At 41.3% G+C, this 21,313-nt stretch overlaps 3 protein-coding genes across 8 annotated transcripts; all 3 read left to right on the forward strand.

Moving 5' to 3' along the window:
- Nucleotides 1-972: 972 nt before the first annotated feature.
- Nucleotides 973-4,294, forward strand: LOC144702464 (protein trichome birefringence-like 14). Of its 5 annotated transcripts, none has more exons than XM_078574552.1 (6): nucleotides 973-1,217; nucleotides 1,427-1,502; nucleotides 1,605-1,802; nucleotides 1,886-2,005; nucleotides 2,234-2,429; nucleotides 3,226-4,294. In XM_078574552.1, the coding sequence occupies exons 3-6, from the start codon at nucleotides 1,637-1,639 to the stop codon at nucleotides 4,049-4,051; spliced, it is 1,308 nt and encodes a 435-aa protein (XP_078430678.1). In that variant the 5' UTR covers nucleotides 973-1,217; nucleotides 1,427-1,502; nucleotides 1,605-1,636; the 3' UTR covers nucleotides 4,052-4,294. The 5 variants fall into 5 exon arrangements, with proteins under 5 accessions (XP_078430678.1, XP_078430660.1, XP_078430654.1 ...); XM_078574534.1 differs by having other exon boundaries at nucleotides 974-1,217; nucleotides 1,594-1,802; nucleotides 1,883-2,005; XM_078574528.1 differs by having other exon boundaries at nucleotides 974-1,217; nucleotides 1,883-2,005.
- Nucleotides 4,295-4,480: 186 nt separating this feature from the next.
- LOC144702447 (calcium-binding EF hand family protein) lies at nucleotides 4,481-7,954 on the forward strand. 2 transcript variants are annotated; one of them, XR_013581253.1, is made up of 9 exons: nucleotides 4,481-4,976; nucleotides 5,450-5,517; nucleotides 5,727-5,950; nucleotides 6,025-6,108; nucleotides 6,187-6,400; nucleotides 6,625-6,801; nucleotides 6,871-6,990; nucleotides 7,288-7,549; nucleotides 7,680-7,954. XR_013581253.1 is itself a non-coding variant. In XM_078574499.1 (8 exons), exons 1-8 carry the CDS (start codon nucleotides 4,631-4,633, stop codon nucleotides 7,480-7,482), a joined length of 1,428 nt encoding a protein of 475 aa, XP_078430625.1. In that variant the 5' UTR covers nucleotides 4,482-4,630; the 3' UTR covers nucleotides 7,483-7,662. The 2 variants fall into 2 exon arrangements, 1 of the variants encoding a protein (XP_078430625.1); XM_078574499.1 differs by lacking the exon at nucleotides 7,680-7,954 and having other exon boundaries at nucleotides 4,482-4,976; nucleotides 7,288-7,662.
- An 865-nt stretch (nucleotides 7,955-8,819) lies between these two features.
- Nucleotides 8,820-17,224, forward strand: PTAC17 (plastid transcriptionally active 17). Its single transcript, XM_078574515.1, has 11 exons — nucleotides 8,820-9,205; nucleotides 9,367-9,432; nucleotides 10,216-10,396; nucleotides 13,747-13,943; nucleotides 15,462-15,512; nucleotides 15,598-15,689; nucleotides 16,031-16,158; nucleotides 16,373-16,464; nucleotides 16,594-16,698; nucleotides 16,856-17,009; nucleotides 17,132-17,224. Exons 1-10 carry the CDS (start codon nucleotides 8,885-8,887, stop codon nucleotides 16,991-16,993), a joined length of 1,371 nt encoding a protein of 456 aa, XP_078430641.1. The 5' UTR covers nucleotides 8,820-8,884; the 3' UTR covers nucleotides 16,994-17,009; nucleotides 17,132-17,224.
- The last annotated feature ends 4,089 nt before the right edge of the window (nucleotides 17,225-21,313 follow it).

Here is a 21,313-nt window from a genome sequence, read left to right on the forward strand (position 1 = left end):
TCTTGGCTCGATAAAGCTCATACTCATATCTCAAAATAATCTATATGCATCAAATACTTTAGTATATGGGGATATTTGACTGATCTGTGTGACTCTGATATGTCACTAGTTTCTTCCTCTAATAAGCCCTCGTCGGTATGTTCCTCCACTATCCAGGAAAATCAGCTCTTTGCCATCAACATGTCATCTAGGATGATGAATAATAAACTCTACATATAATCTACATGATTCCCGACCACAGATGTACCAGATGAATGGCATCCAACATAATGTAGAGGATAGAACATTGACATGGGAATAATTTATCTGAAAACTTTGATGATGATTTTGATGGGCCAGTGTGAAAAATATGTAGGAAAAAAGAGGGAGGGAGAGAGATGGCAAAAATTTAGGGAGAGATAAACAGAAAAATACAAATGAAAATACATACAAATTGCAATTGAATTTTTTACTTCTAAATAGAATTTCCCAAAATATTGTTAGAATGATAATGCATAACGAGTAAATTCTAGGACTGAGAGGCTGAGAGAGGGAGAATAAGGAAAATAGGAAGAAGAAGAGAGCCCAGCTTCATAAATCGATAATGAATTTCTTATAGATTTATGAAGAGAGCCGTGTCCATTTTGCCACTGCTCGCCGGCTGCCGCAACAGCTGCCTCACACTTGACTCTCCAGTCTTAAGTTCTCAAATTTTATACCTACTCAACAATTCGACATGCAAAATATACAAATTTTTCAAGAGAGTCAAAATTTTTCTTACCTGATTATGCATTATTTGATTTACTTTAATTTTATTCAATTAAAGTAAGATAATTATGGATTCCTAACGAGCTTTGAGTGAGATTCTTATCGATATCAACATCCGATATCCATTTTAGGATCCAATAATCTGAACAGTATCCATTTTAGGAGTGGGGATCTTGTCAACCCCTGACCCAAAGTACCACGCGGCTCTGACCCAGCAAGAATTTTTAAAAAAGTGATTTTTTTTTTTGTTTTTCTCCTTTGATTTCGGATTTCGGAACTCGAAACTTGTACAAATTTCAGTTTTGTGGAATCTGGCGGTCACGATCCCCTCGAGAGCTTCGTTTTTCACCCGTTCTACTGGTCCGAAGGGAGGCGCGTCGTGGCTCCGACTTCTCTCTGCCATCTCCCCCTGTTCTTCCTGTTCTTGGTCTCGCTCGATCCGTAGCTTCTTCTTCTACTGTTGCTCGCAGGTACGTTCAATCTCTTCTCTTTTCATCGTCATCACTTCGTCCATAATCCGCTACAGATCTGCGCTGCGCCGCGCATCTTTTCCCCTTAAAAGTACTTTCCCGTTTTTGATTCCTTTCCGATCTCGTTCATACTCGTCAGCTTACCCTGATCTGAAGAATTGTTTTGATTTTTAACGTAGTTCGTGCGCATTTTTGGATTCCAATTGCAGGAATGGGCGTGATCGAGCTACTAATTGTTGATTTGTACGCCGGCGGGTGTCCCTAGGTATGCAAATTTTCGCCGGGGTACGTCGCAAAACTACAAAAATTAACCTGATCCGTTGATACTCAGTTGATTTTTATCATAGTTTGTCGGCGAATTTGGAGTTATGGATAGTGAATCTGCAGGAAAGTTCCACCGCGGCTTTGATTTGTAGAGGATGCAGCCGAAGATGAACAAGGGTTTCTACGGATTGCGAGGAAAACAGCTCTCTTTTGCCCTCGTCGCTGTAGTCTGCACCTTTCTGCTCATCTGGGCATGGGAGAACACTCCGCTCGTGCCTTCCTTGCTTCAACAACAATGGCCGCCAGACACTTTCTCTGCCGGTTATTCTCTCTTTCTCTGTTCATCTCTCTATCCTCCATTATTATCCATTATTCATCTGCAGAATTTCTTCTGTGCGCAGCAGAAAAACTGGGGAACTCGTCACAGGAGCTCCTAGAAGAAAGGCAGAAAGAGAAATCCACGAATTCTAGTGTAAAGATTGCAACTGCCCAAGCGCCAATCATCAATCCCACTAAAAAGAACAGTGAGTTCTTGATTATATTCAAGAATTATACTGTTTGTGATTATTTTCTTCGAAAAATAATTATGCTGTTTGTGAGTTCTTGATTATATTCAAGAATTATACTCTTAGTGATTATTTTCTTCAAAAAATAATTATACTGTTTGTGAGTTCTTGATTATATTCAAGAATTATACTGTTTGTGATTATTTCTTCAAAAAAGATTAATTGGTGAGGATTGTGTTTGGGCAGAGTGCGATTACGGCGTTGGACGGTGGGTTCCTGATACAAAGCGGCCTCTTTATTCCGGATTCAGCTGCAAGCGGTGGCTGTCTGAGATGTGGGCTTGCAGGCTGTCCAAGCGCACGGATTTTTCATATGAGGGGTACCGCTGGCAGCCTGATGGCTGCGAGATGCCGATCTTCGATGGCCAAACTTTCCTTGACAGGTAAAGAAAAAGAACAAATCTTTTTTTTTTCCTCCTTTTTTGGGTAACTAGAACGCTGGAAAAATACTGAATTTCGAGCTTTTTTCGTGGTTTTGACTATTTTTTGTTGTTTTACGGTTACAAGAACACAGAATAAAATGGTCGACCTCGTGCTGTATATTCACCTTTTGACTTTTTCCCTTCTGTTTTTAACAATCCATAATATACTGGAAAAATCTCTTGGACCTCGAGTTGTGTTTTCCGCAATTGATAGAATATTTCTCGCTTATTTGCTCGAAGGAAAAGAATAGAAGGCAAATCATCGACCTGGAGTTGTGATTTCCTGGTTCACAGTCACAAAACAAGAAAATTCTCTTCGATCGCCTTTCGTATTTTCCTCTTTTAATTTTGCTTTCAAGAACAAAACCAATAGAAAACTCGTCGACTTTGTGTTTTGTTTTCCTCTGATAAGTTTTTTCTCGTTTATTTTTGTCAAGTATAACAAAACTAGGAGAAAAACTGCCTGACCTCGACTTCCCTTATTTCTGTTAACCATAACAAAACCAAAAAATTCAACTTTCTTCGGGGGGTATTTCTCTTTTTCTGTTAAACAAAAACAAAACTAGAGAGAAATACTTGTCAGCTTCCTTCAACTTAGCGCTGTGCATACTTCTTTTGACGATTCCTAACATTTGATTCTTGTGAGCCAGAAAAATACTGTCAAACTCGAGTTTTTTTTCTTTTTTTGAACGTTTTTCTTCCTTTTTATTCGTTCATGATTGAAAAAAAAAAAAACTAGACTAACATGAGTGGGCAGGATGAAGGGCAAGACGATTGCGCTGGTGGGAGACTCGCTGGGTCGGCAGCAGTTCCAGTCGCTGATGTGCATGGTCTCGGGCGGCGACGACGTGTCCCCGGCGACGGATGACGTGGGCCGGGAATTCGGGCTGGTCCGGGCGCGAGGAGCGGTCCGGCCGGACGGCTGGGCCTACCGCTTCCCGTCCACCAACACCACCATCCTCTTCTACTGGTCAGCCAGCCTCTGCGAGCTTGAACCGGTCAACGGCCGGTTCGCCATGCACCTGGACCGGCCGGTCGAGTTCCTCCGGCGGTTCATCTCCCGGTTCGACGTCCTGGTGCTGAACACCGGGCACCACTGGAACCGCGGTAAGCTGACCGCGAACCGGTGGGACATGTACGTGGGCGGCGCGCCGCTGGCGGACCGGCGGCTGGCGGAGATCTGGCGCGCGCGGAACCTGACCCTGCATAGCGTGGTCCGCTGGGTGGGGGCCCAGCTGGCGGGTCACCCCCGCGGGCTTACGGCGTTCCTGCGGAGCATCTCACCGCGCCACTTCGCCGGCGGTGACTGGAACACCGGCGGCAGCTGCGGCAACACGACGCCGCTCCGCGGCGGGGACCGCGTCGGCGGCGTGGCGGCGGATAAGGAGGCGGCGGCCGCCGCCGCCGGCACTGGGGTCCACGTGTTGGATATAACGGCCTTGTCGGCTCTCCGCGACGAGGCCCACGTGGCCAACAACAGCCTGCGGGCCCCACCCGGCGTCTACGACTGCCTCCATTGGTGCCTCCCCGGCGTCCCCGACACGTGGAACGAGATCCTCTTCGCCCGCCTCTCCCCTCATTAATTCTTATTTCCCTATGTCCCACTTACCTCCACGTCATCATTTAGTGATCGCTCCGCCATGGTCCATCAACAGCCTGCGGGCCCCACTCTGCGTTCAAAAGTCTCACTTACCTCCACGTCATCATCATAGATATTTTGATCCCGCCACGTGTCCACCTGCGGGCCCCACCCGACGTCGACGACACGTGGGACGAGATCCTCGTTGCCCGCCTTTCTCCTCATTAATTCTTATTTCCATAAGTCCCACTTCTGTCCACGTCATCATCTTTTTGCGAGGTGATATTCTCACCCCGCAACGTTTCCATCAAGCGCGCGGAGAATATCACCCTGGAGCGACCGACGAATCGCCGCTTCTCTCTCTTGTCCGTGGATTTCGTCCACAAATAGGAAAAAGCTCCGGAAATCTCTCGCTATCGTGCCTTTAAATAGCGAGGAGAGAGGGAGAGTGTTATTGTTATCACGACTGTTTGTTCATCTTTATTTTTGGGAGGATCGGGAATTGACCGTTCTCGATTCGATTCAAGAGCCGCTGTCGAGGTCTGTGCTTGGTTCGAGGATTCGAGATCGCGGGGGGGAAGGTATGTTGTCGGGTTTGTTGAAGAGGACGACGACCGCGGTGTCGATATTGCAGTCGATCCGAGGGTTGTCTGCGGTCAAGTACTCCATCGCTGAGGCAGCCGTGGAAGGGGACAAGGGGCCGGGGTCGTCGCAGGGTCGAGATTTTGGGGTGTTCTTGAAGGCTGTAGGCGGGATCGCGGCTGTTGGTTCTGGTTTGGGATTGTGGTATGCTTCGTCGAACTCATCCGTTGGTTCTTCGTTGCCGGAAGCACCCGGTTTGGGGCCTGGAGATTCTCTGAATCTCGATGGAGAAGGGTCTTTGGGGACGCACTCTTGCCGGCAGAAGAAGGGTAGATTCCTCTTTGGAGGTTAGTTTTTTTTTTTTTGCTTGTTTTTGTGATTTTTTTTTTTTAAAATGTCTCCACACTGTGATGATTGTATCTCACTTGAGTGGTTTCTATTGGATGGGTTTCGAATCTGGCAGAAGAGGAAATTTCCTTGATTTATTAATTTCTACGATGCCGGTCTACGTTCTCCCGTCTTTAAGATGCAAGATAACGCCAAAATATATTTTTAGACGACCGTATTTTTTCTTAATGGTATCGTCTTGTGGTTTCCCTCCAGCTATCACAAAATTTCGTCTTGAATTCATGTGTTCATCTCTGGAGACCTATTATTGTCTAATGTCTTGGGTTGATGTTTTTTTTCTAGTGGCCTCGTGTTCTTAGGAAGGGATTCCTCTCGGACGGATTGTAATAAGCGAGTAGCCAACTTTATATTACGATTAAAATTATTTTTTTTCTCCTTTTGTTTCTCATGTTCCGTTTTGATTCATTTGCAGACGCTTATAGACGAAAAATTTTCTTCAACTACGAGAAGCGGATGAGGATGCTGAGCTCTCCTGAGAAGGTGTGCACTCTTTACGCTGTTTTTATTTAATTTATTTTTTATTATTTCATTGTCTGAATTTTGATAATACCTTTTGAATTCCCTGGAAATTTTTTTTCCAAAAGGAGAGCTCTACGCAGACATGATTTCTCCTGAACTTTATACACCATTTATAGCTCATGATGATTCAAAAAAAAATCATTGTAAAATTAATGCATCCTTCTTATCAGGTGTTCGAATATTTTGCTACCGTCTGTACACCGGAAGGTGATTTGCTCATGACCCCTGGAGATTTAGTGAGGGCGGTTGTGCCTGTATTCCCCCCTTCAGAATCCGATTTAGTGAGAGAAGGTTACCTAAGAGGAGAACCTCAGCCTGGAGAGCTGCACTGCTCTCCCTCAAAGTTCTTCATGCTCTTTGACACCAACAATGACGGCCTTATATCATTCCCCGAGTATATTCATCTCCCAACTTTTCATTTTGAATGAAATCCCATGAGCTTTGATTATTCCTCTCTCTATCAAACAGGTACATCTTCTTTGTCACACTGCTCAGCATTCCCGAGTCAAGCTTCTCAGTGGCGTTCAAGATGTTCGACGTTGATAACAATGGGTGAGGCCTCAATTTGAAGCAGGGGTTACTGGTGGGTTCCTATTAAAGGTTATTTTGACGAATTTTGAATTTCTGCAGAGAAATAGATAAGGAGGAGTTCAAGAAGGTGATGTCGTTGATGCGGTCTTACAATCGGCTCGGTGTATCCCATAAAGACGGCCTCCGCAGAGGGTTCAAGGCTGGCCGATCCGTCGAAGACGGCGGTCTCGTCGATTACTTCTTCGGTGAGGACGGTGCATCGCGCCTCCCCCATGACAAGTTCGTCCAGTTCCTCAGAGATCTCCACGAAGAGGTGAAATTTCTCTTTAAGTTTTTCTTTTTTTAATGGGTGGCCCTATTCCCCTTCGTAAAACCAAGCCGTTTGACATTCAGTCAGTATTTTTAAGTTGAACATTTTCATAAATTTGTATTTTTAATTAGAAAATTTCTCGACAAAGATCATGAAACCGAATTTCTGAAACACCAAAATTGGTAGTTCTTTGTAAAATACTGAGACACTTGGATCTGATTATGCAGATCGTTCGGCTGGAATTCTCCCACTATGATTGCCACTCGCGGGGGACGATCCCAGCCAAGGACTTAGCCCTCTCCATGGTGGCCTCTGCCGACATCCGACAGCTGAACTTATTCCTGGACCGGGCGGACCAACTTGACTCACAGCCCCATCTCCGCCACGTCCGCATCACATTTGAGGTTTGACCCTGCCCCTGCTCCCAAGTTTAAAGGGCCGTTGACTCAGCCTGGTGGGCCTTAATTTTGCAGGAGTTCAAGGCGTTTGCAAGCCTGCGCACACGGTTGCGGGAGCTGGAGCTGGCCCTATTTGGCTACGGCAAGGTCAACGGCCTGTTGACCAAGGCGGACTTCCAGAGGGCTGCCTCCAATGTGCGTCGATCTACCCCTTTACTTAAGACTAAATTTGTCATACCATACCATCCGCAAGCATCCATCCTGAATTGGGAATGGAAATGGAATGAAAGCCTTTGTCATAAACCCTAAACACTAAACCCTAGAGCCTTCCTACCGGTTCAGTCATCTGCTCTGTCCATCCCAGAGCACAGAGACTGCAGTCTCTGTGGAGGATGACAGAACGAAATGCCATTCCGTCCTATTATGTTGCCTGTCATTGAGCTTTATTCCCACTATCATGAGCTAGCGCTGACTTTGACCGTTAACTTTTAGGTATGCGGGGTACACCTCACGGACAATGTTGTCGAGACCATCTTCCACGTGTTTGACGTCAACGGGGATGGAAACCTTAGCTTTGAGGAGTTTCTGGCGGCGCTGAGACACCGTGAGACTGAGGTCCGGCAGCCGGCCTCGGCCCGCCGGTGGCTAGCGGGCCGGTTTTCGTCCTCGACGGCTCATTTGCTCTGAAATTCCTGCCCAAGATGAGCTTGGTACAGATTGATCAATTGGGGCCACCTTTAGCATCTTTCTTTGTGTAAGTTCTATGTAAATGTCTTGAGCGTGTATATCTCTTTATCTGGTAAATATTTTAGAGGATAAAGGATAAAAATATGTGTATACTTGTATAAGAGGGGGAACCATCCTAAATTGGCTTGTCAGTATAGTGCAGGGACGCGAATGGGACGAGTTTTTCATCCCGGCACGAAAAAATCGTCCTGTCCAAAGTTACGGACGAATTTCAGGATGAAAATTCGCCTCAGGGACCACCAGGCGGGACGGTTTTCATCCCATGGGACGAAATCTGGACGGAAAACCGCCGGATTCACATCCAATGGTTGAGATGTAGCGACGTGGCCTCGCAATTACAATTTGCATCAAAGTCACTATTTTTTGACGTGTGTGCAAGCAGATGCTGCTCAGAAATAATCGTTTTTTTTTTGAACTATTGCTCAGAAATAATTGTACATATGGCCCTTTGCATTCTCTCTCCTCTGTAATTCCCTAAAAAACTTGGAAAAATCTATACTAATATATTAAAAATATAAAATGGGTTTTCTCGTCTAGGACGAGGGACGGGACGAAAACTCGTCCTGGGAGGACTGGACGGGATGGTTTTCTTACTGTTGGACTAAAATTCGTCCCGTCCTTCCTACACTGAATCCGTACGTCGGACGGGACAACATTCGTCCCCTCCCGTCCATCGTCCACGTCCGGGATGATCCGGAACTATACTTAACAGATTATTTGTGCGAAATTTGGCCCAATTATCTGTACAAAATTTCTAAAATAACGAGGATTAAATAATCGATATTGCATACTCTCAGATCTAGAATACTTCGATCTATGTTCTTGACCGATCAGGATTTCGGTTCAATCAATCTGTCCGACCAATCGAACTTAGATCCACATCCCCCTTGACTTCGCACTATCAGTGTTTATGGAACAATCAGAAGCAAAATTTAGAACTAAATTGAACAATTATCAATATTATCAGAATTTTTTGTTTTTTTTTCAATATTTATCAAACTCACCAGGTGTCATCACGCCATTGGATCTGGATTGGCCCCGTCGCCCACCGAGCATGAGTTAAAGATGTCAACACTCTCAAGTTGTGGGGCAGGCTAAAAGAAAAGGCCTTTAATCGATTAAAATCCGAAGATAAAACATTTTCGAAAGTAAAACCAATAAAATAAAGGTCATAAATACGAGAAATATCTCGGGCTTCCTCCACGTGGCGGATGATGATAGGGCAACATGACGACCAAGTGAGGAGAGATTTACACATTATCTATTATCTCGCCGCGCAGTGCCATTACAAACAGAGAGAGGGAGAGAGTGGAAGTCTCTGGAGAGGAGCTCGAGGAGCGCCATGGCGGCGATGTCGGCAGAGCTGGCGACGAGCTTCATCGGCCTGACGAGGAGAAGAGTGGCGGCGACGGCGGACTGGCCGCGGGCGTTGCCGCTCCGCCGCGTGGCGGCGGCGCCGAGCTCGGTCGCGTTCTCTGCGACGCGGCGGCTGGCGGTGTCGCCGCGCCGGAGGACGGCGGAGCTCCGCCGTTTCACTTGCTCCGCTGCCGCGTCGCCGCCGTCGGCCGAAACGCAGGCTGAGAGCGCCGCCGAGACGACCAAAATCCCTCCCGATAACCGCATCCCCGCGACTATCATCACCGGCTTTCTCGGCGCCGGCAAGGTGGGTGAAGAGAATGATTTTTGAACGTGTTCTGGATTTTTTCTCTCGTTCGCCTTGGGCGATTTGGTGCTTTAAATCTGTTCCTCGTGTGCTGGTTTTTATTGATTAATTGCTGACCTTTTTTTTTTCTTGATTTCCGGTGGCGCAATTGGAATCGACAGACGACGCTGCTAAACCACATCTTGACTGCTGACCACGGAAAGCGTATTGCGGTGATCGAGAACGAGGTCATCTGTTCAATATGCGCTGGATTTTTTGTTACTCTGCTAGGCTGATTTATTCAGTTTACTGTATTGTCATTTCTTTGGCTTTTCATATGTTTCCCGTTCATCAAATTTAATTCTTTGAAGTTACTTGGAAATGTTGTTTTATCCTCTATCATCGGTGCCGGCTTTTGAGGAAGATCAAACTTTCGAACGAACAGCTCGTTTCTTTGTGCGAACCCTCCGGCAGTCCGAGAATCATTACGAGTTGCGCGTTTTTAAAGTTCTTCTCCTTCGATCAGATGAAAATTAATCGAGTCTTTTTTCAATTCTTTTTTATTTCTTTTAGTCTACGTTTCCAATTGTTTGCCGTGGTGTCTCATTTGTCGGATTAATTGTTGGCCGTGATGTCTCATTTTTCTTGGCAACCGGGCTGCAGCAATGTTTTGCATCTCAAAGTTATTGCCTCCTTAAGATTCCCGGTATATTTTGATATCTAATGAAAGCTATATCATTTGCGGTTCTATGTGAGTGATGCACTGCATTCTTGAAGGGCGTCAACCTTTTTTTCTTGAATTATTATTCTTTTTTATGCTTGGCATTCTCTTTTAGAGCTAATGTTGCGGCAAGGAGGAAGTGTAGTGGGCATGAATTTTTAATGCGAGTTTTATAATTATCTTTTCTAAAATGTCTTCTTAATATTTTTGCGTTACTAGGAATACAATTTTTTCATATTTTTTGCTTGTACATTCTTATACTTCTACTATAGAATTACCTTCAGAACATTGGTTTTGCATGCACTTTCAGTTTGGTGAGGTTGGCATTGATGGCTCCTTGGTTGCCGAAAAGAGAGTTGGAACAGAGGACATTATAATGCTCAATAATGGATGCTTATGCTGCACTGTGAGAGGTGATCTTGTTAGAATAATTTCTGAATTGGTTGAAAGGAAGAAAGGAAAATTCGACCACATTGTGATAGAGACTACAGGTAATATTGAAAGTGAAATGAAATATTCAATTTTTAGATCTTCCACTGATTCTCATTTCTCATTTCTCATTTTGTATTATTTATTTATATATTTTCTTCAATATTATTTTCATTTATATTTGGTACAGAATTTCCGCGGCTAAATTTATGTCACTTAGGGAGATACTCCCCACGAGGGAATATTCTGAGTAGGCCTATCTAAAACAACAACAGAAATCATCGGAGACTTATAAAAAAAAACATGCCCACTTACAAATATGGATGAAGAAATTGTGGGTCGCTTATAACTGCTGACTCACTTACAGTTTGAGAGAGAGAGAAGGAGATAGAGAAAGGTCATAATTACCTGGGTAATAGTACATTGTGATCCAATTTGTAGTTAGTCTTGTCGACAATTACAGCTGAGCTGCAGGGAAGACAAAACTTTTGATGTCAGGGAGAATGAGGAAAAACTGCGACAAGTTCATTCACGTTTGATCCTGGTTTAAATACCAGGTAATAGTACATTGTGGACAGGCTAATGAACGAAACCGTTAGCCTGGATCCGATATAGTAAGTGAGCCAATAACATTTACAGGATGACACGTGGCATCTCCATAGGCGTGTTGGTACAATAATGAAAATAAATTCAAAGCACCAAAATAAGAGATGAGAGAGAACGGTGAGTATTGAATGGTTGTAATGTTGATTTTTTTTTGGAACTATACAAGGGATGAAGACCTGACGAATGGTGAATATCCCAATGGTTGTAATGTCGATGTCTAACATAATTAAATTAATTTTAGAAATGCCTCATCTCACTTTATCATGAGGAATATGATATCAATCCAATATTTGATGGAAAAATATGATCAATATCAATATTGTTCAAAAAGATATATATATCGTCTTCAACAATACCAAACCGAACAATGTACCTTACAACGGAAAGAAGAACGAGGATGGAGAGGAATAGAGGTAGATGGAAAAGATAGAATTCAGGAGGACTCCACAAGTGCTCCCTCTGGTTGGCAGGCTCGATCCTGCACCCCCAGCCCCTTTGCCTCAAGTGGCAAACTAACTTCTTGAGAAAAAGACCGGCCGTGATCTTCTCGGTCCCCTCTTATCTATAGGAGATCTTCACACGTGCATGGTCAACGCAGGTCTTCTCACATGTGCTTCCTCTTCTTCCTTTGGTAGTGCTTGGAGAAGAATCGATGCGCATCAGAATACCATTTTAGTTTATGGAATCAATAAATTTGACCGAGCTCGCTTATCATCACATGTTACCCAGCAGAGATGAGATTCTTTGTGACTTGAGGAACATAAAGACATCAGAAAACACTGTTTTGCCAGAAAATGCATATTGTGCATGAACCAGGTAAGTAGGGATGCAGCTCTGTAGACAGCTCGTCGGCCTGATAGGTGGTGGCAGCAAACTCTTCTCAGAAATATACTATATTAATGGGTCGACGCATGCAATCTGAGACCGTCAACTTGGCTTTGTGGATACTTGTTTTGTTTGTGGACAAATTATGGTTAGATTCTGAAATCACTTTGATCTTTAGATCAACTCAGCTGCAGATATCTGTTTCCTCTTGGGTGGTGGTTTGATTTGTTTGTGATATGGTCCTGTTGGGGACCTATCAGTAAAAAGGCATAGGGGCATTTCGAGGCCCACCGAATGAGCCTGTCAGGCCGTTGGGCTGGTTCAGGGCAAGAAGCTCGTTTCACTGTTTTTTGTTGTCATTTGGTTTTGTTCTAAAACTCATGTAAGTAGAACAGGGTTTGCGTTTGAATTATATAGGTAGTCTCGTTGGAGTTCCCAAGCTGCTTCTGGCAGCGTTTTAAGGCTCCATATGCATTCTATTTTCTTTTCTTTTCGGGTTGATTCCTGAGAAGGAACCTGCCAGTTTGCTTCTTGTAGTAATAATGGCTCGGGTCTGTCTGAACTTCATTTGGACAAACTTTGATACATTCACTATACATTAAACCATGTCTCAATATGTAGTTGGTTGATGGAGAAAATATAATTAGTGTATTTATGATATTTTATGCTTTCATTATTGGAGAGAAGGTGTTGAAGTTTAAACATTTTTTATGAATTCAATTTTTTAAAAACATTAATAGGGACGATCACCCCACGACATGGTGACCCTCCTAGTCAAACCTTAAATGCCAATCTCTGTCTATTCAAACATGTTTAAACCCTCTTCTCTCCATCCACGACCCAAGGAAACCACACCGCCGTAAGTCCCTCCAACTCACAAATAGCCTCATCAGTAGAAGCTGCTGAATAGCACCTAGTTCCTATGCAACCATATAGCCCAAAGTGCCACCAGACCCGCCGGTCTTCTTCCTTTCTTATACACCTGCAACTCTGGATTGAGCCCCAAAAAACCTCTTCCAAATTCACGTCCACCATTGATATTTCTTAGCTGGCCCAATCTTAGCAAAAGGGCATTAAAAAATAAATGATTGTTGTGTCCTCGTGACCCATGTCCAGCCATCTTGTTCGCTGCACCTTTGGCTTAACTGTGCCGGGGACTGTTGCATGTCCAGGAAATCTGCAACCCTCTGGTTCAACAAGGCACCAACTAACTTCAGATTCCACGCTCTATGGCAACCATGCATCCAACCAATACTAAAATGCTGAGCTATCGTATAACTTAACTGAGAAGAAGTGCCATACCTGGGGAAAGATCTGCTTGAGTCCTCACCAAAAGATCAATGCCCCTTGGAACAGAGTTGCTTTTGTCTCCCAATTCAAACCCCAGCCATAGTTGTCCTGCAGTATTAGAATGGTGAGGTCGTCTTGTGGATTCATAATCCTTTCCTCCCACTTTGTTAGTACTGCTGTGTTCATAATTTGTATGTGTAAGACCCCCAATCCTCCCAATTTAATAGTTTGACGCACAATCTCCCATGCAACCATCATGAGCCCATGGCTATGATCTGGCCCGGATCCTCTCCGTAAGAGACGCCTCATCATGATGTCAATCATTTTCCCAGTTCCCACTGACGTCTTGAATACTGAAAGATGAAAGATGGGGATGGCTGAATGTACCGATCACAACACTTTTCAAAAATCTAATTAAGCAGAAGGAATATTTTATTTAGAAAAAAGGAATAGTAATATTGTTGCGATTTAATTATTGAGAAGGTTTCTTCGGCTATGAATTGGAAGATAGTATTGTTTTCTGGTTTCGATTTTTTGATATCAATGTTTGTATGGCTAAAGTTATCCATAAGTTTGTCTTATTCATTTAAATGTCAAGTTTTTGAGCTATATCAGTTAATTACTTTACCAAATTGTTTTCTGTGTTTCTTCTAAGCCTTATGAATCAGATTGGATGCTTGTATTCTTGCAGGGCTTGCTAATCCTGCTCCTATTATTCAAACTTTCTACTCAGAAGATACTGTCTATTCGTCTGTGAAATTAGATGGAGTGGTTACTCTTGTTGATGCAAAACATGCTAACTTTCATCTTGATGAAGTCAAACCGAAAGGAGTGGTCAATGAGGCAATTGAGCAAGTAGCATATGCCGACAGAATAATTGTCAACAAGGTTGGTCATTATTGAAGCAATTTCCTCTTAATATGAATCTTCTAATTGCTTGTTTTGTGGTAGCTGCTTCATTGGGCAATTATGCCTCCTTTCTAGTTTCTTTGTATGTTGTTTATCCGCTGCTTTGGAGTTGATGATTTTAAATAGAGCGTAGGTATTAATTATAATCAATCAAGTTTTAACGTCTTTAAGATCTGTGTCAGATACTGGTGGGTTTAACCTGGTTTGAGACATGGTGTTTTGAATGATGATTTTTTCTTTGGATTTTGAGACTTGAGTATGCTCATCTACTCTTTTAAGACGTCCAAATTCTCTTTCGAAGATTGTGATTGGTTTTTTTTTAATTACCCAGTCTTTGATGTATACCTCCTAAAGAAGTGTGTTAGGATCCCAGGCGCCTCTCAGTGGAATTTCCATCATTTTGATTTTTGGGTAGTTTCCCTCTTATTACGCGTAGGCCTCTGTTACAGAGGGCAGTCAAGCAAGTTGTTGAACTGGCTGGGAGATTCTCCCTGGGGGTTCAAGGACTGATCGAGGCCTGTAACCATTTTTACTTCTGCTTATTCTTCTATCATTCCCGCCGTTTCTTCTATCTTTTTTTTTCAATGATTCTATCATTCTCTTTTACTTCTATCCTTATCATCATTGTTATCACTTGTACGCGGCTTGGAGGACGACAGAAGAAACTCATAAAATTATCTAATCATAGTACGCCATCTTCACATTCTTTTTGTCTCTCTCCACCTCCACTCATTTCTGTCAAGACTCTTTTTGTGAGTTGCAACTATCTCGCCCCATCTCTCTCTGTGCGTATCCCTTAAATCTCCTTCTCTCTGTCTCTTCCTTTCTCCCTCTCTCTCTCTTCCTTCCTCCCTCTTTCCCTCTTATATAAGTGCCGTCTCTCTCTCTCTCACGTCTATCTCTACCTCTCTCTCTCTCTGTCCCTCTCTCTTTCTCTTTCGTCTCTCCCTCTCTTCCATCTCCTCTCTAGCTCTCATATCTCTCTCTAGTCTCTACCTCTCTCTCTCGCTTATCTTCCCCTCTCTTCCGTCTCTCTCTCTCTCTCTCCGTTTATCTCTCTTTCTCATTTTTTTGTCTGCTCATCCAAACTCGTCATCTTGGCATCATCGTCAAGCACGTTTGTGATTATGGTTATGATGTTTTCTATATGGTGATGATGACTTCGCCTTCATACTGCAAACCCTAATCACTATTCCCTGCGCCTCACCTCTAGGCGTATTGGAACCTTGGACCACTTCATACCATTTCAGCAAGAAACAATGCGAAAATACTCTCATTAATCTCCGCTTCCTTATAAAAAAATCTTCTTTTTGTACCTGTTTCTGGTTGCAGACTGAAAGCACTAATGCGTTAAGATCACCCCTTATGAACATTCAATTTTGGTAATTCTTCTCGTCTGGTGCAAAATTGGTTGACAGAAGCTACTCATCGTCGGGTTTAATCGATGTTTTATCTCTCTTTTTGTTCTTGACTAATTCGAATTTCATTTTTTTGTAGACTGATCTCGTTGGGACTCAAGATGTGACCACTCTTGTACAAAGAGTGAAGGTCGATTGTGCAGTTACCAATCGCTGGTTTTCTTTTGTTTCTATTAGATCTGACGAAATACACTTTTCTTTGCTTTTTGAACCAGGGTATCAATGGCATGGCTCACGTGAAGCAAACAAAGTATGGCCAAGTAGATCTCGATTATGTCCTTGGAATTGGGGGTTTTGATCTGGAGAGGTAAACCCATGATCGACCATGCGCTGCTTTTCCCATGCTCATTGCAGGTTTTTGTACCTCACGTGGCTTAGAGTTGGGTTATTATTTCGTGGAACCGATTTTTCTTGCCATAAGGAGTTGTCAGGATTTATCACAAGCATTTGATTTGAACTTTCATGTGAAGTTTCCTTTCTTTTGAGATTTTGTTGTCATTTTTGCACTGATTTTTACTCAGCCTTTTCCGTCTCTCCGCCATTCATATTTTATTTTTTCCTCAATCTTTTCCTCCTTTTTTTTAACGTCATAATACAATTTTAACTTAATAATAACATTAATTCTCTGGATTCTACATCACTTTTCAGGATAGAGAGTGCTGTAAACGCTGGAGAATCCAAGGATGACTCCTCACATAGTGAAGATGAAGGTGATGATCACGATCACCATCATGATCATGATCATGAGCACGATCACGAGCATGATCACAAACACGGTTAGCCTGACTTTCTCACATGAATTTAGAATAATTTATTTATTGTATTTTATTTTCCATAGTGGTTGTCATCAGTTGAAAACGCAAACTGGTTGTGTCCTCTTCCTTCATGTCAAATTACTGATCACCTATCTTTGTTTATCCATTCGTTTGTCCGTCCTTAAGTTATTCTCTCCTACATAGAACTTGATGTGTGCTCTATCTCCTGTTGCAGAAGGAGCTCATGCTCATGGTCATGATCACACTCATGATCCCGGAATCTCTTCCGTTAGCATTGTCTGTGAGGGTAACCTTAATTTAGACAAGGTATGTTGTTCTCTCCTAGCTTTTGTTCTCTCCCTCTCTCCATATCCATCTGTCCGTCTATCCATCTGTCTGTTCGTCCGTCTGGCCGTCAATCTGTTCATCTTAGAGTTTCATGATCCACTTCTGCAGGCCAATATGTGGCTGGGAACACTGCTGCTTGAGCGCTGCGACGATATTTACAGGATGAAGGGAATCATATCAGTTGATGGCATGAGTGACAGATTCGTATTCCAGGTTTGCTGCCTGCCCTTGTCCCCTCGTCTTATTTAGCCCACTATGCTTGATAATTGGTGGTGCAATCCCTTTTTTCAGAACTCTTGACAATTCCCTCAACTGAAAATAAATATTATTTTAGTATTTTGACGTTTTGGAGAACTGTTGACTGTCTCAGGGCGTCCACGACATCTTCCAAGGATCGCCTGACCGGCCCTGGGGGGAGGGGGAAGCAAGAACAAACAAACTGGTGTTCATCGGGCGGAATCTGAACGCCGAAGAACTGGAGAAGGGCTTCATGTCTTGCCTTATTTGATTCAAGGGGCGTCGAGGTACTTACGAATTTATATTCCTTTCATGAAAATTACTATTATAATGTGCTGATTTTTCATGTTGGCTGAGCATATTCTTATAGCTGTTCTAATTAAAGGTCACCCGACCATTATTGGTGCAGATGTCTCATTGTGGACTAGCCGGTTTCACAGGTTTATTCGTTGTAATGATTCGGCCAGGTATTCCCTAGCTCAAAAACTTTGTTTTTTCACAATCCTCCTCCGGATACAAGCAATATAGTTTATAATTTTGTTTAAAAAAAATTAGTTTTTAACTTTTGAAGAAGAGGGGTTATGGGAAGAATTCATTCTCGTTTAAAATTGGTAAACATGTAAGCTGCTAACTTTTATCCGATCGTTGGAAATGTTCAGTATCCAAAATGAAGAAATATGTTTCTTAAACATGAAGAAATCAGGCTGAGTACCGTTTCTAATGCTTAAAACTTTGATCTTAGATACTGAAAATGCCCGATTCTTAAAAAGTGTTGTGATAGATAACGTTAATTGTGCTGATTAAATCCAACTCATATGGCCACCATGATTTGGCTGCTACGATTGGATCAATGTATCCCTTGCATCAGCGATATCAGATGTCAATCCACACTGATATAAAATTGGCTGAGTTGTTGAACGCAAAAATATGATCAGTAGGAAAGAATTTTGATGCTCCTTGAAAAATGAATTTCAATCAGTGTCTTTGTCCACCTTAACAATGATAAAGTCATAACTTTAAACGAGCCCCATGTTAAGGGGTTTACCTGATATTTGGGAAATTTTACTTTGTGATGATATTACTAGTCTGTGTCGCTAATTGATTGATTGAAATTAGGGTGTGGCTATAGTAGAGACTTGACTTCAGTAAAGACGTTAAGTTTAGTTAGCATATTTTTAGAATCTCCTTCTTCGAAACCTTCGCAATTCATTATTATTTGACATAGTTATTTGGGTGGGTATTTAACAATTCAGAAGCAATTGCCTCTTGCACAGATTATGTATCAATCGACTATATAATATAGGGAGGAAATCTTTTGCCTAATATAGATACCACTACCAATCTCATCTATTTATTTATCTTTTTGTTCCTGTTGTCTATTCATACAAAGATGACTGTAAGAAGTTTACCCCACCGATGAAAATATCCAAGACTATCTGTCACATTTTTATCAAGGTAAATAGTGGATTGTGCCATTTTCCGCTATGATTTATCCTTTCTTATTGAGAACTCAAATGCCCAAACTGTCATTTTTTTTGCACGAATATTTGGACTCAAACACAACAGTTAAACGAAACTTTTGGTGAAATACTTTTCATAATTTTCTCCCTACTATTTTCCTCTTGACAGATCCTCTTTAGATTTTAGAGTTTGGATCCTGGTTCAGTCAATGATGTGTTAGGGGCAGTCTCTATTTGATCAAGTGACTTGACTTAAGTTTGCTGCTAAATTTCAAATTCGAGGCCGAAAGAATAAATTAATAAGAAAATCTATACTTTAAAATCAAAACCATAAAATTAGTATTCGTTAAAAGATTTTGGGTTTTCGATAATTGGGATGCAGATCTAGGGACGGGCAAGTGATTGCTTCAGATTTTCAATGAAATGACATAAAAACAATCATGGGGTAGCCCATGAGTTCTTCAATTCTAATAGAGCAACTCTCAAATCTCATTTTTTTTTGAACATGTGCTTGATCTACGCATACAAAAATAATGACAGTAAAGAAGTTGTACAAATAGGGAATCGTATTCCAAGAATTTGTTTATAAAAAATTGATCTACCATTGCTTGTGTGACAAATGTTACTGACACAAGTTGCAAAGATGATAGAAATGTCTTCGGAATCTATTACATTATGGTATCTGATATTGGGAGTTATTATCTGAAGGTGACATGTAGAAGTATATAGAATCCAGTCTTCAAATGAAATATTAACAGAGATTTAAACCGCTAGGTTTTGGAAGATGCTTCAATTTTCAGGATCCGTTTTACAATTTAGTTTTGAAAAGCACATGCCATTACTCATCCTTCCTGGCAAAGTGTACCAACAGTCAAACTGCTCTTCCTTTAATCAATTAAAAGAAATATCAACTTTAGGGAAACTAAAGTAAATCAAGAAGTAGGAAAATATTAGAAACAACATCATCTGTGTCAATAACTTCCTTTGGTGATTACTTCCTTCTAAATTTTCCATTCATTCTATAAATTTTAATTTTCCTTTATAGTTAATTTCAACGATAATGCAGTAAAACTTGGTTAAAAAAAGGAATTTGCAGGGATTAATTTACATAATTTACAATTCTGCTTAATTTCCCCCACTTCTACTACAAAACTGAGCAAGCTAAAATCCATACAACTTAGGGTGACCCTGTACATCTAGATCACGTTTGTAGAAATTCAAGAAAGTTCAAGAGAAAAATTCCAGATAGAAATAGAACAATTAAATATCAAGGATTCCTATCTGAATTTGGCATCAAGAATTATGATGAAAGGTCATCATCATTGCCATTATCCATTTGTAGATGATACATATATCAATTTAATAATGTTGTCATGAACATAATCTGGAATAGGATGAATGTAAATCAAAATCTAAGATAGTAAAAAGTAATTATGTTCTGATGAAATTTGGAAGTTCTGATCATTAACGGAATAGATATTCATGAAGCGTAATTTTTAATCAAAATGTAAATAATTCCCAAGAGACAGAAACAACCTACAACTATTAATCTTAGAGCTGGTTGGTGCCCCTCCCTCTCCTCGAGGTACACAAACACTGTGCATTCAGAGACCAAAAAAGGTGGTTAGAACACATTTCCATTGAGGGGGAGATATAGATAAATGTTTTTGTATATCTCTTGGTCTACCTTCCTTGTGGAGGTTCATCATTAGAGTATCCTTGTCCAGTTCGACCTTGTCTGTGTCAGGCAAAGGCCTCACCATGTAGTGAATAAAAAAATCTTAGATCTTTGGAAAATAATAGTGTCTCATTTCTTTCCAGATTCACTTCAGCCTTTATCGGTTCATATTATGTGATACATTAAAACAATAACAAAAATTTGTGCATTTTCTAAATTTAATTCATAGATTGTGGTTACCTAAAAAGTTTCTAATTTAATGAAAAAAATTCAATAATGTATCAAACAGGTACTTAATAAAAAATATCACACATTGAATATTTTTCTACTAAAAGAAAAGTATCATGATTAAATAACCCTTAAAAATAATAATGTATAAATAAATGATTACATATATGGTTTTTCAGAATGATACAACGTAGGATTTATTTCCTAAAGACTTAAATAGATGGGTAAAATGCCTTTGTCTAGGTATTCAATCCTGAGTCCTCCCATTTTCAATCATGGTCGAATATCCAAAAATAATGAATATATCCACTTAAATATATTGAGCTAGAAAAACATAATATTTGTGAATCCCATTTAACTTAAGTGTATTATATTAGGTATATTTATGAATAGTCGTAGTATTATAAAAGGTAAAATTTGAGGTGTCAAATATAATGGTCAATACTCATATAAATAACTATTACATATAATTATTGATTATTTTATAAATTGGAAGGAATCTATCCATATTTTATGCATCCTTTTTCTAGAAATTTGAGGCCAAATTTTATGAAATATTGGGTCTGTTTACCACTTTTATAAGGTTTGTGAATTATATCTACATAGATTTATTTAAAATAAAATAAATGACCTAGATGGCATCATCTATTTGATACATTATAGTAAAAAACAAACAACGCACCCATAAGCATATGTCAATTAGAGAACTTATTTATAATAAAAATGCAAAATGGTTAGAACGGTGTCACATGGGAAAAAAAATTAAAAATGAAGGGTTATAGCAAAATTCGTCATCAACCAGATGCATGAGCAGACAACCATAAATCATTGACAGGTCGGATACATGGATGATGCGACCCTTTGTGATTGGTTGACAAGATAAACAATATATATAACGACAAACAAGGCCCCATCTTTCCCATCAAGTGTCCCGAGGGCCGGGCGGAACATTAAGAGTAATTCCCATCAAGTGCGAAATCTGATATCAAATAAAGCCCAGAGGCATTATCATGATATGAGTGGCGTCCCCCCTGGCTTCAAATGGACAAAGCCTTTTCCTGAGCAAAAGGACTGCACAAAGCTGAACAGCTCCCTTTGTACTCGGGACGGACGACGGGACGGGACGATAAACGTACACATCACACGTGGCGAGAATTGATCCGTTGGCGGACCGTTGGGAGCGACGCGCTTCGCAGGGGGGGGGGGGGGGATTTTACGTGCTGGT

The sequence above is a fragment of the Wolffia australiana genome, chromosome 1 (assembly GCF_029677425.1).
Source record: "Wolffia australiana isolate 7733 chromosome 1, ASM2967742v1".
NCBI classification, from domain to species: domain Eukaryota; kingdom Viridiplantae; phylum Streptophyta; class Magnoliopsida; order Alismatales; family Araceae; genus Wolffia; species Wolffia australiana.